Genomic DNA, 21,897 nt, shown 5'->3' on the forward strand with positions numbered 1-21,897 from the left:
TTCGGGGTGGCGGCAACGCAGGCGATCTATTCTGCCTGATATTGGGGCAAGACCTTATCTGATGACCAAACCCGCCACATCCGAAACATGCTCCGCCCCTGTTTGGGCAAGATCCATTTCCATGTCTTTCCCCGCACACCCGACATGGACCATTCTGAAAACGGTTCGATTTCCCGATATTCCTCCTAGCAGGAGAGGCGAAACGTCGTTTACTCGCCATCGGCCTCTTCCCGAGGTAGCGGTTGCCTCTACCCGGGGCAAATCTCGACCCAGAAGTGGCAGCCCTATCCGCTAAGTCACGTTCGATCGCTTGGGCCCGATCATAAATCTCGTTATAATCCCTCAAATTCAACAAAATCATTTGGCTACGAGGTTCGGCTTCAAGCCGTCTTGGAACCTCCGAGCCCTATCCAACGGGTCCTCCACCATCCTTGGGGCAAACTTAGATAATCGAGCGAATTCAGCCTCATACTGATCTACTGTCCTCTGCCCCTGACGAAGCCTCATAAACTCAGCTAACTTCTGTTCCCGGGCACTCTCAAAAAAGTATTTACCATTAAAGACTTCCACAAACATCGCCCAAGTCTGGGCGGCACCAGCCGGAAACACCCTTCCTCTGGTGGCTTTCCACTAATCATTTGCATTTCCTTGGAGTTGGTACACTGCCATGGTCACTTTCTCCTCCTCGGAGCACCCTAGTACATCAAAAGCCTTTTCTAACTCTTCTACCCACATCGATGCAACCTCAAGGTCGCCCTTACCATCAAACTTAGGGGGCTTTAACTTCAAAAATTGCTCAACTAGTTGATGCATCTACCTATTCACATTTCCTTGCCCCTGCCCTTGATTCCCATTATTATTATTGGCGGCGGCGGCCACAGCAGCCTCAACAGCTTGGGCAATAGTGGCAGAACGTTCCTGAGTCTGCCGTCCTATCAGATTACCAATCTCTTCCAAGGTCCTCATGACCGCATCCATTCTCGGATCTCCTACAGGTCGGGCTCGTGAACTGGATGGACCCCCGGTTCCTCTACCTCTCGAACTCATCCTCAAAGTTTTCTACCACACACCTACCTGCTATAATTCCACTCAGGAATTAGAAACCTAGGCCAACTATACCAGTCTAGTCCTAGGCAGCGAATTAACATAGTAATTCACTCAGCAGGTAAGTAATCACAACAGCACAAGGCCACAATCAATAAGGTATGTGCACTTACCTCAGGTCCAGACGCACATGCATTCCAATCGTTATAACACTCAATTCACTCAGCAATCACAACAAACAGTCTGGAGGCACGCGTAGCTCATTGCAACCCTATGATTCGCTAAGGTCTCCCTAGATGACTACCCCAGGGTCTCCGCTCCTTATCACTCTAGACTTCAACCGGCTTAGATCGAGCTGTCCTTGCTCTGATACCAAATCAAACCGGGACATCATGCCTCGAACCCCATCGAGCTCATGACATACCTCTATGGTCGAATATCGCGACGTCCCAGGATGTCGCCGACCCCACACATCAGAGATAAAGCACTAGCGAAAGCCACAAACACCTAGACAAAAATTACTAGGGGTAAAAGGGAGAATATACATTTATTCCAAATTCAAACTTATATAATGCACCATTTACAATCCACATAATATACATGCACACCGAGCTACTAGAGTTTACACCACCGACGTCAAAAAGGATCAGCAGCCTGGGCAAACCCTAACTCAAAAAATGGGACATCCCAAAAACCTTCACTCTACCCCTAAAACTAGCCCTTACGCCCCTTGGATGGCGTCCACTCCGAGTCCGACTCCCCAGAACCCGAGTCTGATTCCTCCTGAGCCACATGCTCCTCTGAGGACTCCGAATCAACCTCGATCTCAATCGGGTTGTCCTCATCACCCGACTCAGCGGAACTTCAATCCGCTCTTCCTCTTCGGACTCCTCATCTGGCTCTTCCTCTGGCTCTTCCTCTGGCTCATCCTCAGGTTGCTCTTCTGGTTCTAACTCCGGATCTCCTTTTGGTTCCTCTTCTGGCTCTACCTCTGGATCTTCTTCTGGAACGTCTTCGGGTTCTTCTTCCGGTACCTCTTCAGGTTCTTCTTCGGGCTCTTCTTCTCCGGGTTCCTCCTTTGGCACTACATCTAGATCCACATCCATCGGATCATACCCTGCCTACGACTCCTCTGGCTCCGGATCAGGCTCAACCACTGAAGGTTCGGGTGCTGCGGGTACGTGCTGATGTCCTGACTGGGCGAGACTAGTATCCAAGCTAGACATCTCACCATCGGGAGGGGGTATGGCCGACGGATCCCAATCTCCTACTCCGTCAAATGGGACATCAAAACCACGGACGGGGCCGAACTCATCCATCCCGTCCCGAAAACACCAGGCGATATAGGTGTGGGCTTGCCAAAGGGGTTGCCCTATGTCTACCCAGACTACAGTAGTATGCTTGATCCAGGCCATATTCTCATCCATCGGATACTCTACAACGTTATGGTCGGTGTGCATAGGTATTCCAAAACGCTGAGGAGGCGGCGGTGGAAGATTCATGGTTTAGGCCGGGGTTCTGAAATGGTTTGGTTGAAACAACCATGAGACACATCTCAGCAAATAAACACCCTAAACCCCACCTAGGCTAACACGTACCTCCAGACAAGTCAAACACACTACACTAACACTCAGCAATCACATAATAAGCACACAATTGCACTTACCTAGGCTTTTAATGCGTACAATCTGCACGTTAGCCACAATAACACAAATTTCAACCACATGCACATTCCAAATAAATTTCCATGCACGAAACACAAGTCGAACGTATGGCATTTCCAATTCCACATTTCACACATTCGTTCCTACCTCATCACACTATTTTCATTCGACTTGCCAGCGACCCGCGTTACAGTACACGCCTCAGGTCCATTGTCAATCTACGGTCCACATAGTCTCAATTTCACAACACTTCTTAGCCCGCGTTACAGTACACGCCTCAGGCTATGTCTCATGTCCACGTTACAGTACACGCCTCAGGCTCAACATCCACCACCTACGGCACAACCCGCGTTGAATTACACGCCTCAAGTTGGCAGTCTTCCGGTAATACCGGGCATCATCCCGCGTTAAAGTACACGCCTCAGGACGGCACAATTCCCCGCGTTACAGTACACGCCTCAGGAATTCTCGTGACCACACGCACGATACATCACATAAATTTCTCATTCATTTACTCGCTCGAACCTCATACGAACATGCTCGATTAACACATAAACATGACCAATTTCCAGCAAATTCCATTCAGCCCATACACGCATATAACGGGGCCACATTTCAATCAATCATTTCACAATCTAACGAGCAAACAAGGTCGCCATTGGACCCACAATCACAGCCACAATTATGGCCATAAATTCAATATTTCCATGTCTATTTCTAGCCATAACAATCCCCACAAACCAAGCAATCCAATTCAATTCGCACGTGTGCAATTAACTCAAGTTTTTGGATTTTAAGCCGAATTTCACCATTCACGGGCGTCGTACTCCTACCGACAACCCCCAAATCAACACGTACTATATCCTACTCACCAATATGCACTAATTCGGCCACAGAATGAACAGTAACTCGGCCACCATAGAAAATCACCATAACGGCACATTTAGGCCCGTTTTTCACTCAATAAGCCACAATAATCACCCGGAATCATTCCGATCACCTAACCAATCAATTATAACCTCAATTCCACCTCAAAAACTATCACAACTCCATCCAAACCACTCAGCCGAATCAGTCCAACCATTAATCCACGATTAACCCCTAAAACTCGCTAAAACGGCCCCGAACTAACCCGAAAATACCCGTTATCCTAGGCGAGGGTTAGGATATCACTTACTTGTGATTCCTACGTGAAATTGAGGCCTCAATGGTGGCTGGACAGAGAGCGAACAGCAGCGGCAGCGGCGACAAACAGTAAGGGTTATCGGTGACTCGCCGGCGATCACGAGCGGCGGCGATTGGCTGCTGGCTTTCTTGGCTGAGCTGGGGCTAAGATGGGGCTGGTGAGGTGTTTCGGTGAGGGAAAAAAAATAGGGGAGAGAGAGAGACGGTGGTGGTGATGGCGAGGCCGCGGCGTCGGGAACGATCGAGCGGCGGCTATCCGGCTCGGCGGTTGAACGGCGGCGAAAGGTGTGGCCGGCTGGCCACTTCACGGTGGGAGGGGGAGGGCTTGGCCGAGAGAGGGGTGAGGGAGAGAGAGATTGCCGTGAGAGAGGAGAGAGAGAATGAGAGGGAGAGAGAGAAAATTGGAAATAAATATCAATGACACCAGTAATTGGTGTCTACCCTATGCCAAATGACCATCCTACCCCTCTCTCTATCATCCAAATCAACGGCCACGATTTGATCTTATCCTAAGATCAACAGTCCAGATTAATCCTTGCTAAAAATATCCAGGGGCAAAATTGGAATTTCACAAAATTTCCGAGGGCAAAATTGTCCAAAAATTTCTATCTCTAATGTAGGAGTGAAATGACCAAAATGCCCCTCTCACACTATACTTGGCCTTAACAAAGTCCCAAGGGTAAAACGGTCATTTTCCATTTCTCGCCGAAATTCGAATTTTCTGAAGAATCCGGACAAATCTGAGGCTAACCGATCTAATAACAACGTCGTCCAATTATCCTGTCGTGACCTTCATAATTTCCCAATGCCCAAACTTGGTCTCTAATCAATGATTAAATTTAATTAACGTACTTGAGCACATCTCGAACTAACGGGTGGCTTTTGGGGAAATTCGTACATCTGACCCGTGGCCGATACTGAATCAAGCCACGTTTAAGTTCACTCGGGTCGTGACGACCTCGGTTGTCACTTAATCGCGAGGATCGATCGCTAGTTCCGACGGGCATGATCGTTTGGTATAGGTTTGTGGTCATTTGTCAATTCATTTCGTGGTCAAGCGGAATCACCCGCGATCCACTCGTATGACAACGACGAACTGATCTCTAACTATCCTTGGATCGGCCTACATTGGCTCAAAATGTCACCTCGACAATTTTTATGGTCGAAAGTCGGTTCACGATCGAGTTTCTTTGATCACGCGAATTTAAATCCCTGATTAGCCATTCCCTAATGGTTAGTATCCCAGAAGTGATCAGTTCCGGGCGAGATCTAACTACAGGCACGTTCATAAAATCATTCATTTCATAAATCCCAAGTGGGTCGAATTTCAGAATGTCACATTAATGGTCGGGATAAAACAATCCTTTTCAATAAGAGTGAGTGGAAAGTCCTTTCCGACTTAAAATCTCTCGTTCAGCATCTTGAGAAGTCCACATTGCGAGCGAAAATTGTCTCAATTAATAATTACCCCCAATAGATGTTTGGTGATGCAAACATGGCAAAATCATGATGCATGAGCTTTGAAATGCGCATTCTAGAATAGCCTAGCTTGTCTATATCCTTTATGAATGCATGTATATTTGCGCTAATCGTCTTTGACAGGTAAAATATTCTCAAATAGCGCTTGACCTTTAGAATGTCTCCAAAGATGTCGCAAAAACTCTCAAATGATCTCCCCCATCAGAATAAACATTGCTTCCACAACTTAAAGTCCCCCCATTGACCTTATGTCCTTTTTGCGACTCAAAGTCCCTTTTTATTCCCTAGTGGTGTATCCAAAAAAGAAGTTCAGATACTAAACTGGCGCTCATGTTCCCCAGTGGAGTTGACACAACACGCTTTTGCATACCAGAGTCCCTTTCAAGACCTACTGGCGAGGACCCACCAGGAAAATCATCAAATCTTCGGGCGAGAACCCTTAGGTGCTCATTATTAGAGTTCTTTTCAAGACCTGCTAGCGAGGACCCACTAGGCAAATAATCAAATCCTCGGGCGATGACCCCCAGATGCTCATTGTTTGAGTCTTTTTCAAGACCTACTGGTGAGGACCTACTAGGCAAATCATCAAATCCTTAGGCGAGGTCCCTCAGGTGCTCATTGTTTGAGTCTTTTCAAGACCTGCTGGCGAGGGCCCACCAGGCAAATCATCAAATCCACGGGTGAGAACCCCCGGGTGCTCATTATTTGAGTCTCTTCGAGACCTGCTGGTAAGGACCCACCAGGCAAACCATCAAATCCTCGGGCGAGAATCCCCAGGTGCTCATTGTTTGAGTCTTTTCATGTCTCGCTGGCGAGGACCCACCAGGTAAAGCATCAAACCTTCAGGTAAGAAGCCCCAGGTATTTCATCACAATTCTTTTCAAACCACCTGGAAGGTAAACCAGGTGTTCCTTTGAAAAAGAAAAAAACATTTCTCATTGCACAAGATGCAACCCAGATGTCTCAAAAGATATATGTGTTCTAGAATGGCCTTAATTGTCTATTTCTTAGATGAATGCATATACTTTTGCACATAAACATGTATGATAGAAGACATGCCCCTAAAAAAATAAAAATAAAAAGAGTGTGCCCAGGTAAATATTTTCTACCCCTGTCTGTTTAAAAAATTCAAGTACCTCCGATTGTTATGGAACCCCCGAACATTGGACTGACCCTCTATTCACCAACTGAACATCGGACCGACCCTCTGTTTATCGGGTACCTACGATTAGTATGGTATCCTTCGAACATTGGACCACCCCTCTGTTCACCAGGTACTTACGATTGTTATGGTACCCCCGAACATTGGACCAACCCTCTGTTCACTAACCGAGCATTGGACCAACCCCTCTGTTCACCAGGAGTCTACGATTATTATGATACCCTCCGAATATTGGACCGACCCCTCTGTTCACCAAGTACCTACAATTGTTATGGTAACCCCCGAATGTAGGATCGACCCCCCTCTGTTCACATTAAGCCTTTTCAGGTACCTCTGACAAGATTCAACTACTTTGACAAGCAAATATCAATTAAGGTGACCGAAGAGAGGTTCGGGTCCTAGACAAACGATTTCCCCCGTCAAGGCAACCAAAAATAGGTTCGAGTCCACAACACACAATATCAACTATTTGGAATTACTCTACCCTCCTGGCAAGGTAAGTAACCTCAGGTATGTTTTTAAAACTTTAGTATGCATCATCTTATATCGCATCATAAAAAAATGGGACTCATGGTCCCGCAAAAAATAGCATTCGTCGCACATGCACGGGCCAAAAATAGGAGTCATTTTATCTTTGAATGCAACCTATGCGAGCTTACCTTCAAAGAGAGGCAGCTGTTGACACCTATTTTTAATTTTGCGCAAAATTAATTATGCAAAAATTAGGAATTAGATTTTTAATTCCTAAAACAAAAAAAAAAATTTAAATTTCAATTGCATTGCATATAGACATAGGTACATTTTTCACTATTAGAATGTATTTTTCTTTTTAAAAAATTAAAAAAAATTATTAAAAAATAAAAAAATAATAAATAATAACAAAAATCGGGTCGGTTCGGGCTAGGGCCGGCCCGACCTGACCCCTCTTCCTCTTCGCCTCGCCTGCACGGGGGCCTTCTCCCCTTCTTTCTCTCACGTATGATCGACGGCCATCGGCTTTCCTCTTCCTCCTTCCCATAACCCAACCTCTCCTTTCCACTTACCCTGCTCAGCCCAGCCCCTTCCCCTCTCTCCTCTTCCCCTCCCCACTACCATGGACGCCAGGATACAGGGGAACGGACCATCCCCCACTACACCGGCCTAGAACGGCCACCGAAGTCAAGAACACGCAATAGGCCGGTATAGGTCGTGGCAGAGCAATTAATGGAGTAGAGACAAGTTGTCTATGGCAATAAAAAACTAGAGAAGAGAAGAGAGAGGGAGGACGAGCTCGGTGAAAAAGAAACAGAGAAACAAAGTAGAGAAAGAAAAGAGAGAAAAGAGAGAGATTGAGTGAGAAAGTTCAGTCCTTTTTGTTTGCAGGTCTAAGAAGGAAGCCAAGCGAGCCTTCCCCGTCAAACTAGAGCCGGCAGATAGCCATCAAGCCAATGCTCCCAATCGGTAAGCTCTCTTGACCCCGTTTATACCCTGTTTTACTCTATTTTTTGGTGCAGGTTGGCCGGGACTCGCGCCGGCGATTCCGCACGAATCCCGGCCAATACCGACACTCCTCTAGGTCTATATGAGTTGTCAAAAAAGGATCATGGTCCTTTGATCCAACCAAAAGCCTTGAATATGTCGAAATTACTCTGGTTTATATGTGCATACCAACTGTTTGAGGAAATGCCTCATTGAGGCTGGTTTGTTTTTGGTCTTTGCCGACGAACAGGTAAACATCCGGTGGGTTGTGGTCCTCATGGGTAGTTTTATGGCGATGGTGGGAGGCCAAAGGCGACGAAAAACTGATCTGGGTCTGTCGGCTAAGCTCTGGCCATCGTTTGGTCTTGAAGAGTAATGGCCGGAGCTCGATCGGCGGCCGTCGTGGCCGATTGTCTTGGTTGGCCAAAAAAGGGGGCCACCTTGGCCCCAAGTGCTGCAGCAGCCGAGGCCGACGACAGGACGAAATCGCCGGCCAATCCCCGGATTTCACCCGGCCAACGCCGCCGCTTGCCTTTGCACGCAGGAGCCGGCTTCGGTCGACACCGTTGCTTGCCCTTGCACGCGGGAGTCAGCTCCGGCCAGGTTCACTAGGTAAACAAGACCGGTTCCACCCGGTCGAATCGGTCCTGTTTAATCTTTTTCCTCTAGACTGGGCCTAATCCGGTTCGGGACCCGGGTCAATGACCTTGGTTGACCCCCGATTAGGGTCGGATCCGGAGATCCGACCCGAGTCAATGACTTTGGGTCGGATCCGTTGACCTGGGTCGATTCTGACCTGACCCAAATCCACCGATCCGAACCGGTAGAATATTATATTAGTATTTCATTATTTTTAATAAAAAATGAAAAAACTTTTTTATTTGTCTTTTAAAATTAGGAAATAGTTTAGAAATTAGTATTTTTTTTATTATTTTTCTAAATTATATGAATTATTTCATTAATGATCATGTTTAAATCGGATAATCCTATAGGACTATGCGGTAGTATTTTGCATGTTATTTTTTACTACTATTGTATTATTATTATGCATGTTATTTTTTACTACGGTTGTATTATTATTATGCATGTTATTTTTAATTAGAATATAATTGCATCAAATGTCATGTTTTGAATGTTGTCATCATAGTTAGAACCCTAGGCTACATATTTATCTTGACTGCTAATCATTAATAATTGTGCACTCATTTAATCACCTCACATGTTAGAAGATAGGTCTTAAAATCAATCCAAACTGCTTGACAAATATTTTCTGAAATGAGCAGGATAAAAGGTATCGAAAGGGCACTAGTCACTCAACTAATGTAACCAAGTCCCCGAACTCATTTAATCTCTGGTTCATAGGAGTAGGGTGATTCTCCCATCACCTTACTTGGGTTTCTAATGAACCCATCCCAAATTAATTAGTGGCGACTCCTAGATAAAAATCACTTGCAGGTTAAAAACCTAAACCCTAAGTCGCGATATGGTATGGGCTTGGGAGAGCCCAAATTAAGTCCCAGACCTAGACTTAGTGCGTACTAGGTGAGACCTCCCGTTTTTTGAAAATAAGACTGGAGGTCGGTTGCGACACCCCCTAAGGGAGTATTTTGAGTAACCACACAAAGTAATGACCATCTGGAGTGGTTGTTAACTTATGACACACTCAACATGACCTCTCTCCATCCGTGTGGAACTTGAAGTATCACATTCCTTTTTATAGTCACTCATACAATGAGCTGTTGACTACACATCTTTGTACTGGATTCTTTCACCATTAAGCTATTGGAATAATTCAACTTAAATGTGGGATTATGTAAAGTTAGAGGATAATTTTGTTATGTGAAGTTACCCCAAAATGGAATGAGATCCTCTCCATTGGTATGTATATTCATTTGGTGCCTCATGCATTCAAACCATTAAATATAGTTCCACATTGCTTAAAAATAGAGTTATAATTTACCCTGTATATATATTTCCTCCATCTAATGGTTTAATCTTTTAAATCAGATATTCTTATGTGATATGAGAGCACATGTCAAATCTTGAGGCTCTCTCTCAAACTTATTACTCCTAGTGAGTTCACCACTTTGCTCACACAATATACAAGTCATGTCAATTTGACAAAACAAGAGTTGTGCCCATTTCATGTGTGTTTAAAACACCGGTTTATACTTGAGGGTGTCATGACCTTTCTAGAGATGAACCACCAAGGGAAAGCTAATGGATTACTAAGCAAACACTTAGCGTTGACTTTTCCAAGCCTATACCAATCGCAACTTTGTGGTTTTAACTTAAACATAAAATTTAATTATGAGTCACCACTAATCCATTATGGATCGATCAGAAACCCTATGAACTAGAGATTTCATGAATACAGGGACTTAATTAAGCTAAATAAATCTAACATCTCAGACCAAAAAAAAAAATCTAACATCCTTTTAGTATGTTTTTTCTTTATTTCAAAAATATTTTGCAAGTAGTCTTGGTCAATATTAATCTTGATCCACTAACATGTAATGGGTGATTTATGCAGGTGCGCAAATAAGAATTTAACACTCAATAAATCAAGAGCGATAAATAAATTTCTAGAATAGGGCAAGATGTTAATTAAGGACTAAATAATGTATGCATTACTTAAGCATGATTTCTAAGTGCTCTAACTAATTTTTTGGGTTTTTCTTATTTAAAAAAACTTGAAATTTAAATGTTATAACTATATGGGTTTTAAATTAACATGAGATAGAATGAAATCTAAATCACATGTTCACTATGCAACCAATATTCTAATGACATGAACAATTCAATTAAAAATTAACTCTATTACTTAAACTACGTGAGAGATCAATTATTTTTTCTTGAGTTTTATTTTAATAAATAAAAAGGCTAAACTTATATTGCAATGCTAATATTTTTGGTATTTTCTTTTTATAAAAATTAAACTATATGTAGTGCATGGGATGCAATTATTAATCTACATGACATGACTTAAAATCATATAACCCTAAAACATGCGATTACTACATGACAGGTAATATATGACATGGATATTATAAAACTAACTAATTATATATGGATATGCATGCAATATTTTTATGATTTGCTTTATGAGTTATAATAGGAAATTGCGTAATTTACATGATGACCTAATTTAAACTAGGAAAAAAATCATATTAAATCCTAATCTAAATTAGGTAATTTCCTAATTACTACATGATTCCCAAAAATATAGAGTTCTAATTTAGAAAACTTAAACGAATGCAATCTATCTTAAATGCAACACAATTTTTTTGGGCATTTTTGTAATAAGAATTTTCCAAAATTAATTTGCAACTATATTGCCTCCATATAAGTTTCCTAATTTAGAACCTTATATCTATGAAATATGTAGTAATTTAGGAAATTACCTAATTTAGATTAGAAGTTAATATATATTTTGACATCATGTAAATTTAGGCAGTTTCTTATTTTAAATCATAAAAAGAAAATACAAAAAATAATTAGATTGCATTGTTAGGTCATGTTAGTGTCCTAGGGTTTAGTCTTTTATTTCCATAAAAGAAAAACATAAAAATAATCTAACATTGTCTAATAATAGGGTTGATTCATAGTTAATCCTAACTCATGTTATTAGAATACCATATAAGTTGCATTAAGTCATTGATTTAGCTTGCATGCCATTTAGAATTTCATTCTAGTTCATCAATGCATGTTCATATAATTTAAATTAAATCACGTTTTTCATAAAAGTAAAACCCAAAAATAACTAATTGACATTGCATTTAGAAATCATGTTTAGACCATGCATTCTTGTTTGGCTTTTAGTTAACAACCTACATAATACTTGGTGCATTGAACGACAATAAAGCATTGCTTTTGTTTTGCTTAACGTTTCAAGGTTCTTCGCCCTTTTCTAGCAATTTATTTATCGCATTGATTTATTGAGGGTTATATTATTTGATTGCGTGGCCACATGATCACCCATCACATGTTAGTCGTTTAGAATTAAAATTGAACAAGATTGCTTGCAAAATATTCTTGCAATAAAGAAAAAAGTACCGAAAGGCCATTAGATATATCTAGTGTAATCAAATCTCGTATCAATGAAATCTCTAGTTTGCAGAAGTAAAATATTTTCCTACATTTTACTTGGGTTTCCTATCAACTCATAATAGATTAGTGGCAACTCCAAAATAAATTGAATTACATGTTTAAGATGATTTAATCAAAACCCCAAAGTTACAATTGGTATGAGCTTAGAAGAGTCCGTGTTAATTGTTTATTTAACAATACATTACCTTTCCCTTGGTGGTTTACCTCTAGGAATGTCGCGATAATCAATCAAAGTAAAACGATTTATTTTTTACGCCAAAAGTTAGTTTCCAAATACATCCGATCAAACTCCGACCATGATTTGCACTTCAAATATTATATTGCATGACAATTCCACGAGAATGACGTTCTCTTTCTAGACTAATCAATGCTAAGATTTAAGCAAATCGAATGCATCTGCAATTTTCTATGCAAAAATTGCGTCACCGATAGTATAATTTGGCCAGATCGTTTTTTCATGGGTAAAAGTGCTTGATTGCATATTACAATTTTGCTACCAATTTTCGCTGCTGAAATTCCATTGCAAATTTTGATTTTATATTTCAGGTTTCGTTTGGAAATCTAGGCACTTGTAATTCAATTTCCGCAACTATTTATACATAATAAATGAAGCAAAAGAGCAAATATACAACTAAATGGAACATTCATATGTGGCATAAGCATGAAAAGAATCTATGCAGTTAATAAAAGAGCTGCAATTCAAGTATCCAGCTATACATCACATAGAGCATTGGAAATATATAAAGGGGGTCCAACCTCCTCAATGATCAACAAAAAAAAAAAAAAACTGAAGATCATACCATCATATAAAGGTATTCCAACCTTCTCAAGTATGCTGACATCCTTGAGAATGGACAAATCCTTTGGGCTATGAAATCTAGAGTTCACTGGATCAATTATCGCCCATATATATATATATATGGTCAGAGAAAAAAGGATTTATTGACAAGCTCGCTTTTAAGTGTGTCCACGCGCCCTTATCATTGATTACTTGTTTTTAAAATGCATTTATGTGATATCTTCATTATGCGGTCAAAACGAAAACTGATAAATATAAAGAATTCCTCAACGATGGTTATAGCTTGTGAGCGATCGAACAATAAATAGATAAAATAAGAAAATAGATAGTATATTAAATTTACATGATTCGGTTGGTAAGACCTATATTTATGGGAAGAACAGTAATAAATTTCATCACAGATCAAATGACATAATAGAAATTACAACCACACTTGAGTCACTCACATATTTTTAGTGTTTCCTAACCCCAATTACATCCAATAACTTACATAATATTTAGTTTCGTAATTACTTACGAAATAATCTCTCAATCTCACGAAGAAATTACGCAAATCTTACGACAAGATTTAATTGGTTCAAAACACGTGCCGAGAAGTAATTGACGATAAGACATGCGGCACCAGGATGAAAATCTCGAAGAATTAAATCCAAACCTTCTGCTTCACACCTCATACAAGACAAAATGAGTTTTTAAATATCTAGGGCGTGGAAGCAACATCACTCTGACCCCCACATGTAAACGTTAAAAACCGACTCCAACTCGTAGAAAGAAAGCTCAATATGTTTTATGTGAAAAATCATGAACAGCTTTCCTATTTTAAGTCCTTTCCTCACAGTCGAATTCCAACTCTACTTTGGACTTTCATTCTACAGTCAGATTTTCCCGCACTTCAATTTGGATCGGATTTCATTTATAGACTCAAACTCGAGACATTTTATAGCTTAAAAATGAACACATAACACACATTGACAGTGAGCTATCAAATCGTTTCTTTTTTATTTTTACCATTTTGCACTTTTTCTTTTCCACCATCAAACCGAACATCTTCAAAACTAAGACATAACACAGCGCGATTGGCTCTATCTATAATCTGTGGACACTGTTTCTATTGAACCGAACTTCGAAGCTTCAAACCAGAACCATGCAGCTTCTCTTCCATGAAACCATCAATTCTCTCGCCCATTTTAGAACTCATCTCCGAGCTCACCTTGTGCTAACCCAGCTCATGGTCCTAGTAAGGCCTGTGCATGCTCAGCCCTCAACAAAACTTGTCGAGGCACTCTGTCGCGACCTTCCCAGAAATGAACCAACATAGGGAAAGCTACTAATGGACTACTAAACGGGAATGAAAGTTCCTCTTATGAGGCGATCACTTACGTTTACCACGGACTCCTCCAAGCCCTACTAATCGTAACTTGGTACTCGATTTATCATACAATTTTCTTACCTTTTGGAGCCACCACTAATTAGTTAGGGTTGATTATACACCTAAGTAAAATGTGGGAGCATATTTTACTTCTACGAACCAGAGATTCTATGGATTCAAGGACTTGATTATGCTAGATTAATCTAACGCCCCTTTGATACCTTTTTTCTTTATTTTCAAAAATGCATTGCAAGTAGTCTTGGTGAGTTTTAAGCCTAAGCTACTAACATGCAAGAGTGAACATGTTGGTGTGCAATCACTAAAGTAACATTCAATAAATCAAAGCAATAAATAAATTAATTGCTAGAAACAGGCGAGGGATGAAGGGGGCATTGTTGTTGTTGTGGTACTCATAAGGCAACAAAGTAGATATTCTAGTGGAGGCATGTTCGACCAAAAAAGAAAAAGTTGAAATATATTAATGCAGAAAGATACCTAAATTAAGAGGGAGTAGAACTAACACCGAGATCACATGTGAGGAGGAGAGTGTTGAGATGCACGTGTGAGCTATGTTAGAAAAGTCCCACATCGGAGAATTGGTATGGTGTTGAGTAATTAATATATTCTAGTTAGCTTATAAATCATTAGCTTAAACTTTGAGTGACGGTTGATTCAACTGGATATGTTGATGGGCTCGAACTTGGACTCCGTCTTAGTGATCTCTTTAGGTGAAGATATCAAGTTTTCATTGCTTGCTCCCAATTCCTAAATCAGGAGACGTAAACTTCACCGTAATGCGCATTACACGCGTACATAAGCTAGTACTCGCTAGGTAAGGACTCAAAATAAACATTTCTAAGAAACCTAACCCAAGAAGAAATAACAAGGTTTGATACTTGTTTTGTTTAAATAACCAATCAATGTTTCCCATGTTAGTTGGTCAAATATAATAGTAAAAATATCTTACTACGTCTAGCATTACTCGAGTATACTATTATACAAAGAGAAGATGGGCCTCCTATACTTAGGAGAACGATTCCCTCTATGTTCTCATTTTCACATTTATTAATTAAATTCTGCCAACAATTCAAAGAAAAATTAAGGACAAATTGTAAAAGCATAATGAGGATGAGACAGACTTGCTTCGGTTCTACTTCTTATCCTATTCAAATCTTATCCCATCTAACTAGAAATATATGTTTTGAAATATTCACCTTCTAAGTCCTGGTAAGATTTAATTGAAAAAAAATTGTTTTATTGAAGAGCTTGTATTATGTGAAATTTCAAAGATATTGTACATGATATAGTAATGTGACCTACCTCACTGCTTGACTTTGGGGAGTTAGTATGCACATTTTGACATTTTATCATTTCATATGGTGGAATTACTTACAGTATAAATTCCATTTCGTCAGCTAATAAGGATTAAAAACATAATCTTCTCACTAGAAAAAGGAAGGACGATGCATTTATAGAAGCACAAGTACATTCTTATAGTTTTAACACTGGGATTAATTATCCACCACATCATGACACTATTTTATTCGCACAAGTCTGAACCTCATTGGCCAACTGTACATTGGCCATAGTGGTTACTATTGCCATCATCATAAACCCAAATCAAGATCAAAGCTTCAACCCTGAACCTCATTGGCCAACTGTACATTGGCCATAGTGCTTATTATTGCCATCATCATAAACCCAAATCAAGATCAAAGCTTCAACCCTGAACCGTGCATCTTCTCTTGCATGACACGGTCAATTTTCCCTCCCATCTCGACACTCATGTAATTCACCCAATCTCCGACATCGCCTTTCCTGAAGAACGACTTGGTCTCTTGTCCAGTCGATAACTGCCCGCTCTTGTTCACCTCCAACATGCTCAAACTGTCGAAGCTACACATCCTCACTATGCCGTCCACGGTCCCATCTCTCAGCTCTTGTTCGCTGAACGGACACCCCAAGAAGTCGGCGAGTCTCTTGACATGAACATGCGGATCCTCTTTCATGTCCTCGTACCTCAAGAACAACACCCGGTCAGGCATCTCCAAGCTCACCTTGTAGTATCCCTGCACGTGGTCCCAGTAGGGTCCAAACGGGCTTACGCCCTGGCAGAAAGCGTCGAGGCACTCTCCAAGAGGCATCCCGCCCGTCTCTTTGGACCTCAGCTTGTTGGCAAAGTGCCAGAGCGAGACGAAGGTGTCCTTAGGGTTCCTGCACAGGTACACCAGCTTGCACCCAGAGTCCTTGACCGACTGTGGAAGTGATTGATAAGGCAAGTGGGTAGCGAAGAGCCTCGGGGGTGGTAGTGAGGTGAGGTTGGGGATCTCTTGCCCGAAGTAGAGCTTGAGCTCCAAGAACGGCACGAGGTCGTGGGGGCTTTGGGTGAGGAGAGGGTGTTGTTGCATTGAACCCGAGTACTTGGCCCGGTTCAAGAGACAGAAGAGGATGGCCTTCAACCAGGTGGTGCCGGACTTGGGGGCAGTGATGAGGAAGATATCGGTTTCTTGGGCTCGGAAGTTGTCTTGGCAAGCGAGGACGCTGTTCAGGAGCTTCGGGGCAACCCAGAAGTCTTGGTATTGGTAGAGAGAGGGGGTGATCCAGCCTTTTTCGTGAGGGAGCGAGGGAAGGAGGTCTCGGCATTTTTGGGAGATGTCATCTTCTCGCAAGTACTTTGCTTGGGAAGGTTGAGAGGGTGTCATGGTGGAGGAAGTGAGGGACAATTTCAGAGTGAAGGCTTATTAATATAGCAACTTAAGGCTCGGCGAAGGGACAAAAGGGGCTTACCCTACGTTGTCAGTGATAACGTTAAATAGAGGAACTTATTGCATGAGAAATCCGGAAAGGCTTTGGCTGACTCCTTTTTTCACATGTAGGGGGTGTCTCGTTGTTTACTTGAGTTAATCACTGTGTGTATAGGTCTTACTTGGTCAAATTGATTTTTTTCGATGCACAGCATTCAGCTTTCTTATATCATCTTTATAGAAAGAGATTTTGGAAATACTTTTGGTACTCCTCGCATCATCCGCAACTCCCGTATTACGAATAAACTTGATAATATTTGGTAATTAAGCTTTTGGGGTAGGACGATTGTCAGGTATTTTGGGAAGCACAAATAAGTCTCTCCCTCCTTAAATGCTCCATTGTGTCCAATTCTTTAAATTTACCACATAGATCACTTTTAATGTATTATATAATAGCGTTGCATCATTCATTAAATTTATCTGTTTAGATCGGTTACTACTGCTACTGCTTAGGACGTTGCCTTTGTCTGCATGCATCAAGATACAAGAAATCTAAATCTAACTCTTACCTAACGCGAGCATGTCAGATGTGGACGGGTAGATTACTTCAATAAATATTATTGTAAAACATTTTAATAAGTATCATGCTATCACTTGATATCCCAAATAAATCAAAATGTTCAGTATCGTTTTAAAATTTTCAACATGCTTGCTGAAAACTAAACGGGAGGTCACCTATTTGAGTGTGTAATACTGTGACACAGTGTTAACATCCCCTGCGTATTGGTTACCGATATAATCCACGAAAGTTCAGAGTTAGAGATGTTGCGGTCGTCATTAGCTATATAGAGTAAATCAGTTATAAATAATTTGAATGAATTCTCGCCCTCTTTCTCCTTGCTGTTCAAGAAAAAGATAGTCCCTATTGAAGTACCTTACGATCATCACTCAGAATAATCTAAACTAATCTTATTAGGTCGACAACTCTATTAGACGCTGGTTAAGCATCTTCTGCAGCTAACATCACCATCTCAACCAGCAAAGATTAAAAATGCTGAAGTTTGGAGGCATTTCTTTTGTTAGTGCATTAATAATCGAGTAGTTTTCAGTGGTGACGTTGAATAGAGAGGCTTATTATATGAAAATATTCGTTGATGGGTCCATTATTGCTTTTGAATAATTTTAGGAATCCGAGCAGGCTTTATCTGACTCCTTTTTTATGACATATACATGCTTTAACTTGAAACAAACACACATCTAGACGCCCCATGCTGGAAAAACTCAATAAAGCATTACTAATCAATAGAAGTACTGTAATATTGGTGAAAAAAGAGATCCAAGTTGAACAAAGTTGCGACCGATCCATGTGCGTGTACATTTACTGCATGAAATTGTAAATTCGTACTTATAATGGATGAAACTAGTTAATGGCGAGGTTTCAGTGCAGGAGAGGGCATGAGGAGCTACATTGTGCATGAACTCTTGCCAGGTTTGGCTTATGGTGATTCAGATTCAACGTTTAGTATGTTTGTTGACATATAATTTTTGGTGACCACATTTAGCAATTCAATATAATAAAATATTAGGGGTCGACCTCGACCCTTAAACAAAAATATTACTAATTTGCATTTGCATATTAGGAACATCTAATAGCATTAGGCCCACATAGATTGCATTTTAATTGGACTAGTGCTAAATTGACTTAAGCAAGGGGGATCAAAGATCACTTCAAGTCTCTTTTTACTATTGAAAAGATGCATAGTAATCTCGAAATTCCTACAAAAACCTATCTTCCGTAAAACCCTGGATGGGAACACCCTTTGATTTTATCAATCTCCTTCCCTCGAGAATGAGTGTTTGAACTTGAGCCTTTTCTTTTAAACATAGGAATGTGCTTTTAACTCCACTCGTCTACCCAAAATCATATTCTTAATTAGCCCAAAGTAACAGGTATTGGGTTTTTTTGCGACTCGATCCAAGTATCTTCAATACTGATGGATAATAAGGATTTTCATGCACTTTCATGTAAAAAAAATTGGTACTTGAGGTTTGGAGAATACCATATAGGAACATATTGCAACGACAGGTAGCGGCAGGGCCACTTGAATATGACTATCAGTATACTTGGCAGTAGAACATTTTGCCTTCGCTGCGCGTTAATTCATCTCTCTCTCTCTCTCTCTCTCTCTCTCTCTCTCTCTCTCACGAAGATTTTCAAATCTGAAAACTTTCTTCATTTCGAGGTCGTGACCTAGCGGTCAACGACCACTTTTCAAGGTTGTGGACCGTCAGTTGAGAGAGAACCTTTGAATTGAGGTCATGACCTAGCGGTCCACGACCACTTTTCGAGGTTATGGACCTTCGGTTGAGAGAGAGAGAAGTGATGAGCTTCCACTCGAGCCGATGGAGGTGAACAGGGACCAGCCAGTGATTATAGACGATATAGATCAATACCATCTTAATCATTAATTGTATGATCCCACCATAAAATACAGGTGATCAACGATTGAGATGAACTTAGGCTATATAGTTTATAGGCAATGTTAGGAAAGTTGATTGAATTTTATATTTCTTGTCATCAACATTTGTCATCAGACATTCATTCTTTGCTTGTCCAATATATGTTTGACCAGACATGACCATACACACGTAGGAAGTGTTGTGACGTAATAGTGCTTGTATTTGCAAAAATAGAGTTGTTCGACAAACCTGAAATCACGTTCTGACGAGTAATCCGAGCCCAACGAATTCACGTTATGTCCTTAAGACAATTTGTCCCCTCTACCGGTACCCAAGGTTGTTGAACAATTGTCTCCCAGGATAGAACGGATCGCCTTTCCAAAGAAGCGGCACTTCTTCAAAGGAAATATTCGAACGCAACTTCGTAGAATAATCGCACAAATGACAATGATGAAGAAACAGAAAAAATGAAAATGTCTAGAGTGCGTCGGGAAAATGTCTCGCGGGAATAAATATGCCACGAAGAGTCTCGACCGAACAGAACAGTTCGGTTATTTATGTGGCGAAAATTGAGAGTTGCAAGCAATGAAGACTCGCTCGAACCGAAGTAGTTTCCGTTCGGTTCGTGAATAGTCGCGAGCCAAGCGGTTTCCGTCCGGTTCGTGAACAGTCGCGAGCCGAGCCTTGAACCGAAACGGTTTTCGTTCGGGCAAACCGAACCTTCACGAACAAACATGTTTGTTTGTCCAAAATAAACAAATCAATAATTTCTAAACAAAACGTGTCTGTTTGGAAAAAAATAAAAGCCGATGGAATGGACCCGGAACCGAACCGAACCGAGCCGACCGGACGGACGGTGGCAGCGACCGACCTAGCTTGGCGTAGGTCCTCTCCCTTCCACAAAAGTGGGGTACCCCTTGGGGCCCAAACCCATTTAAGAGGCTCATCTAAATAAACCATCTCCTATCACAACTTCTATCCAATGTGGGACTATTTCCATCCACACTTCTCATTCACAATTTATGGATTTTGGACACTAAAATCCCAACTATCCCCCACATGAATGAGAAGTTTAGATATCATGACTCTTCGTGTATGCATGAGATGCAATGTGCGATTATTCCATGAGAGAATGTTGCATTGGGATAAGTAGTCTGAGGCTTTGAACTTTCCCTAGTGAGACCTATCAGACTTACTTGGTCAATCAGTAGACTTGATGTCTTTGAACTGTCGACCTTCGGTGTAAGTCAAGACAATAGAAATCACACAATTATCTCTCAAACAAAGTTGGTTCTCACTGTTGTGTTCGTTTTGGCCATGAACACCGCCTGGTTTCATGAGTGCTTTTGAAGAATTTGATTTTGAAGAATTTGGCCTTTCAAATTCTTCATAGAAGCGGCCCTCACTTCACACTCACATAGGTGATTTCTGATTGTGTGGTATATTACGTACCCGAATCAGAATCATTAAAAGCTTACACTTAACTTCCACATGTTAGTACTGTCTTCATACGGGAATGAGTAAGAGTTGACAGTACACTACTCCGCCTGCATAACTTGGTTGTCCCTTTGAACCTAGATCTTGGGATCTCCAGTCAACTAGGTAGGGTTTCCGCTATGATGACTTATTTTATAGGTTTTAAACCCATTCCCCTTGATGTTTTTACAACCAACTCTCTAGTTAGGCCTTTTGTTAATGGATCCGCAACATTATCTTTTGACTTCACGTAGTTGTTGCGACCGAACTCCCGAACCCTTTTTAAACAACATGCAAAAAAAAGGGGGGCTCGCCTGGTACGTACTAAGTCTAGGTTAGGGACTTAACTCGGGCTCTCCCAAGCCCATACCATATCGCGACTTAGGGTTTAAGTTTTTAACATGCAGGTGGTTTATATCAAGGAGTCGCCACTAATCGATTTGGGGTGGGTTGATTAGAAACCCAAATAGGGTGATGGGAGAATCACCCTATTCCTACGAACCAGAGATTAAATGAGTTCGGGGACTTGGTTACACTAGTTGGATAACTAATGCCCTTTCAGTACCATTTTACCCTATTCATTTCTGAAAACATTTGTCAGGCAATTTGGATTGATTTTAGGACCTTTCTCCTAACATGTGAGGTGATCAAGCGAGTGCATAATCAGAAACGATCAGCAATCAGAAACACAACAATTCATGCAGCCTAAGGTTCTAACCTTAACTAAGTCAGATGACATTCAAAACACAACTTATGCGATTGTATTAAAAAATGCATAATAATACAGCGATAATAAAAATAACATGCAAAATATTACCGCGCAATCTCATGCTTGTCTAATTTAAACAAGACAAAAATATGCATAATAATACTACAATAAATTAAACATTTATAATATATCACACAATAATTTTTAAAAAAAGATCTTTTCTTTTTTTATTTTAAAA

General features: G+C 41.0%; 1 protein-coding gene across 1 annotated transcript; it reads right to left on the reverse strand.

Annotated features, from left to right (window-relative positions):
- Positions 1 to 15,695: 15,695 nt before the first annotated feature.
- On the reverse strand, positions 15,696 to 17,026 carry LOC115672106 (cytosolic sulfotransferase 12-like). The gene has a single exon (XM_056309078.1). It carries the CDS (start codon positions 16,970 to 16,972, stop codon positions 15,983 to 15,985), a length of 990 nt encoding a protein of 329 aa, XP_056165053.1. The 5' UTR covers positions 16,973 to 17,026; the 3' UTR covers positions 15,696 to 15,982.
- Positions 17,027 to 21,897: the final 4,871 nt, after the last annotated feature.

The sequence above is a fragment of the Syzygium oleosum genome, unplaced genomic scaffold, assembly GCF_021117445.2.
Source record: "Syzygium oleosum isolate NSW1041296 unplaced genomic scaffold, Sole_v2.1 Sole_v2.03, whole genome shotgun sequence".
Taxonomy (NCBI): Eukaryota; Viridiplantae; Streptophyta; class Magnoliopsida; order Myrtales; family Myrtaceae; genus Syzygium; species Syzygium oleosum.

Coding starts and splice junctions, on each gene's coding strand:
- LOC115672106 (XM_056309078.1), bottom strand. CDS start 16,972: ATGACACCCTCTCAACCTTCCCAAGCAAAGTACTTGCGAGAAGATGAC.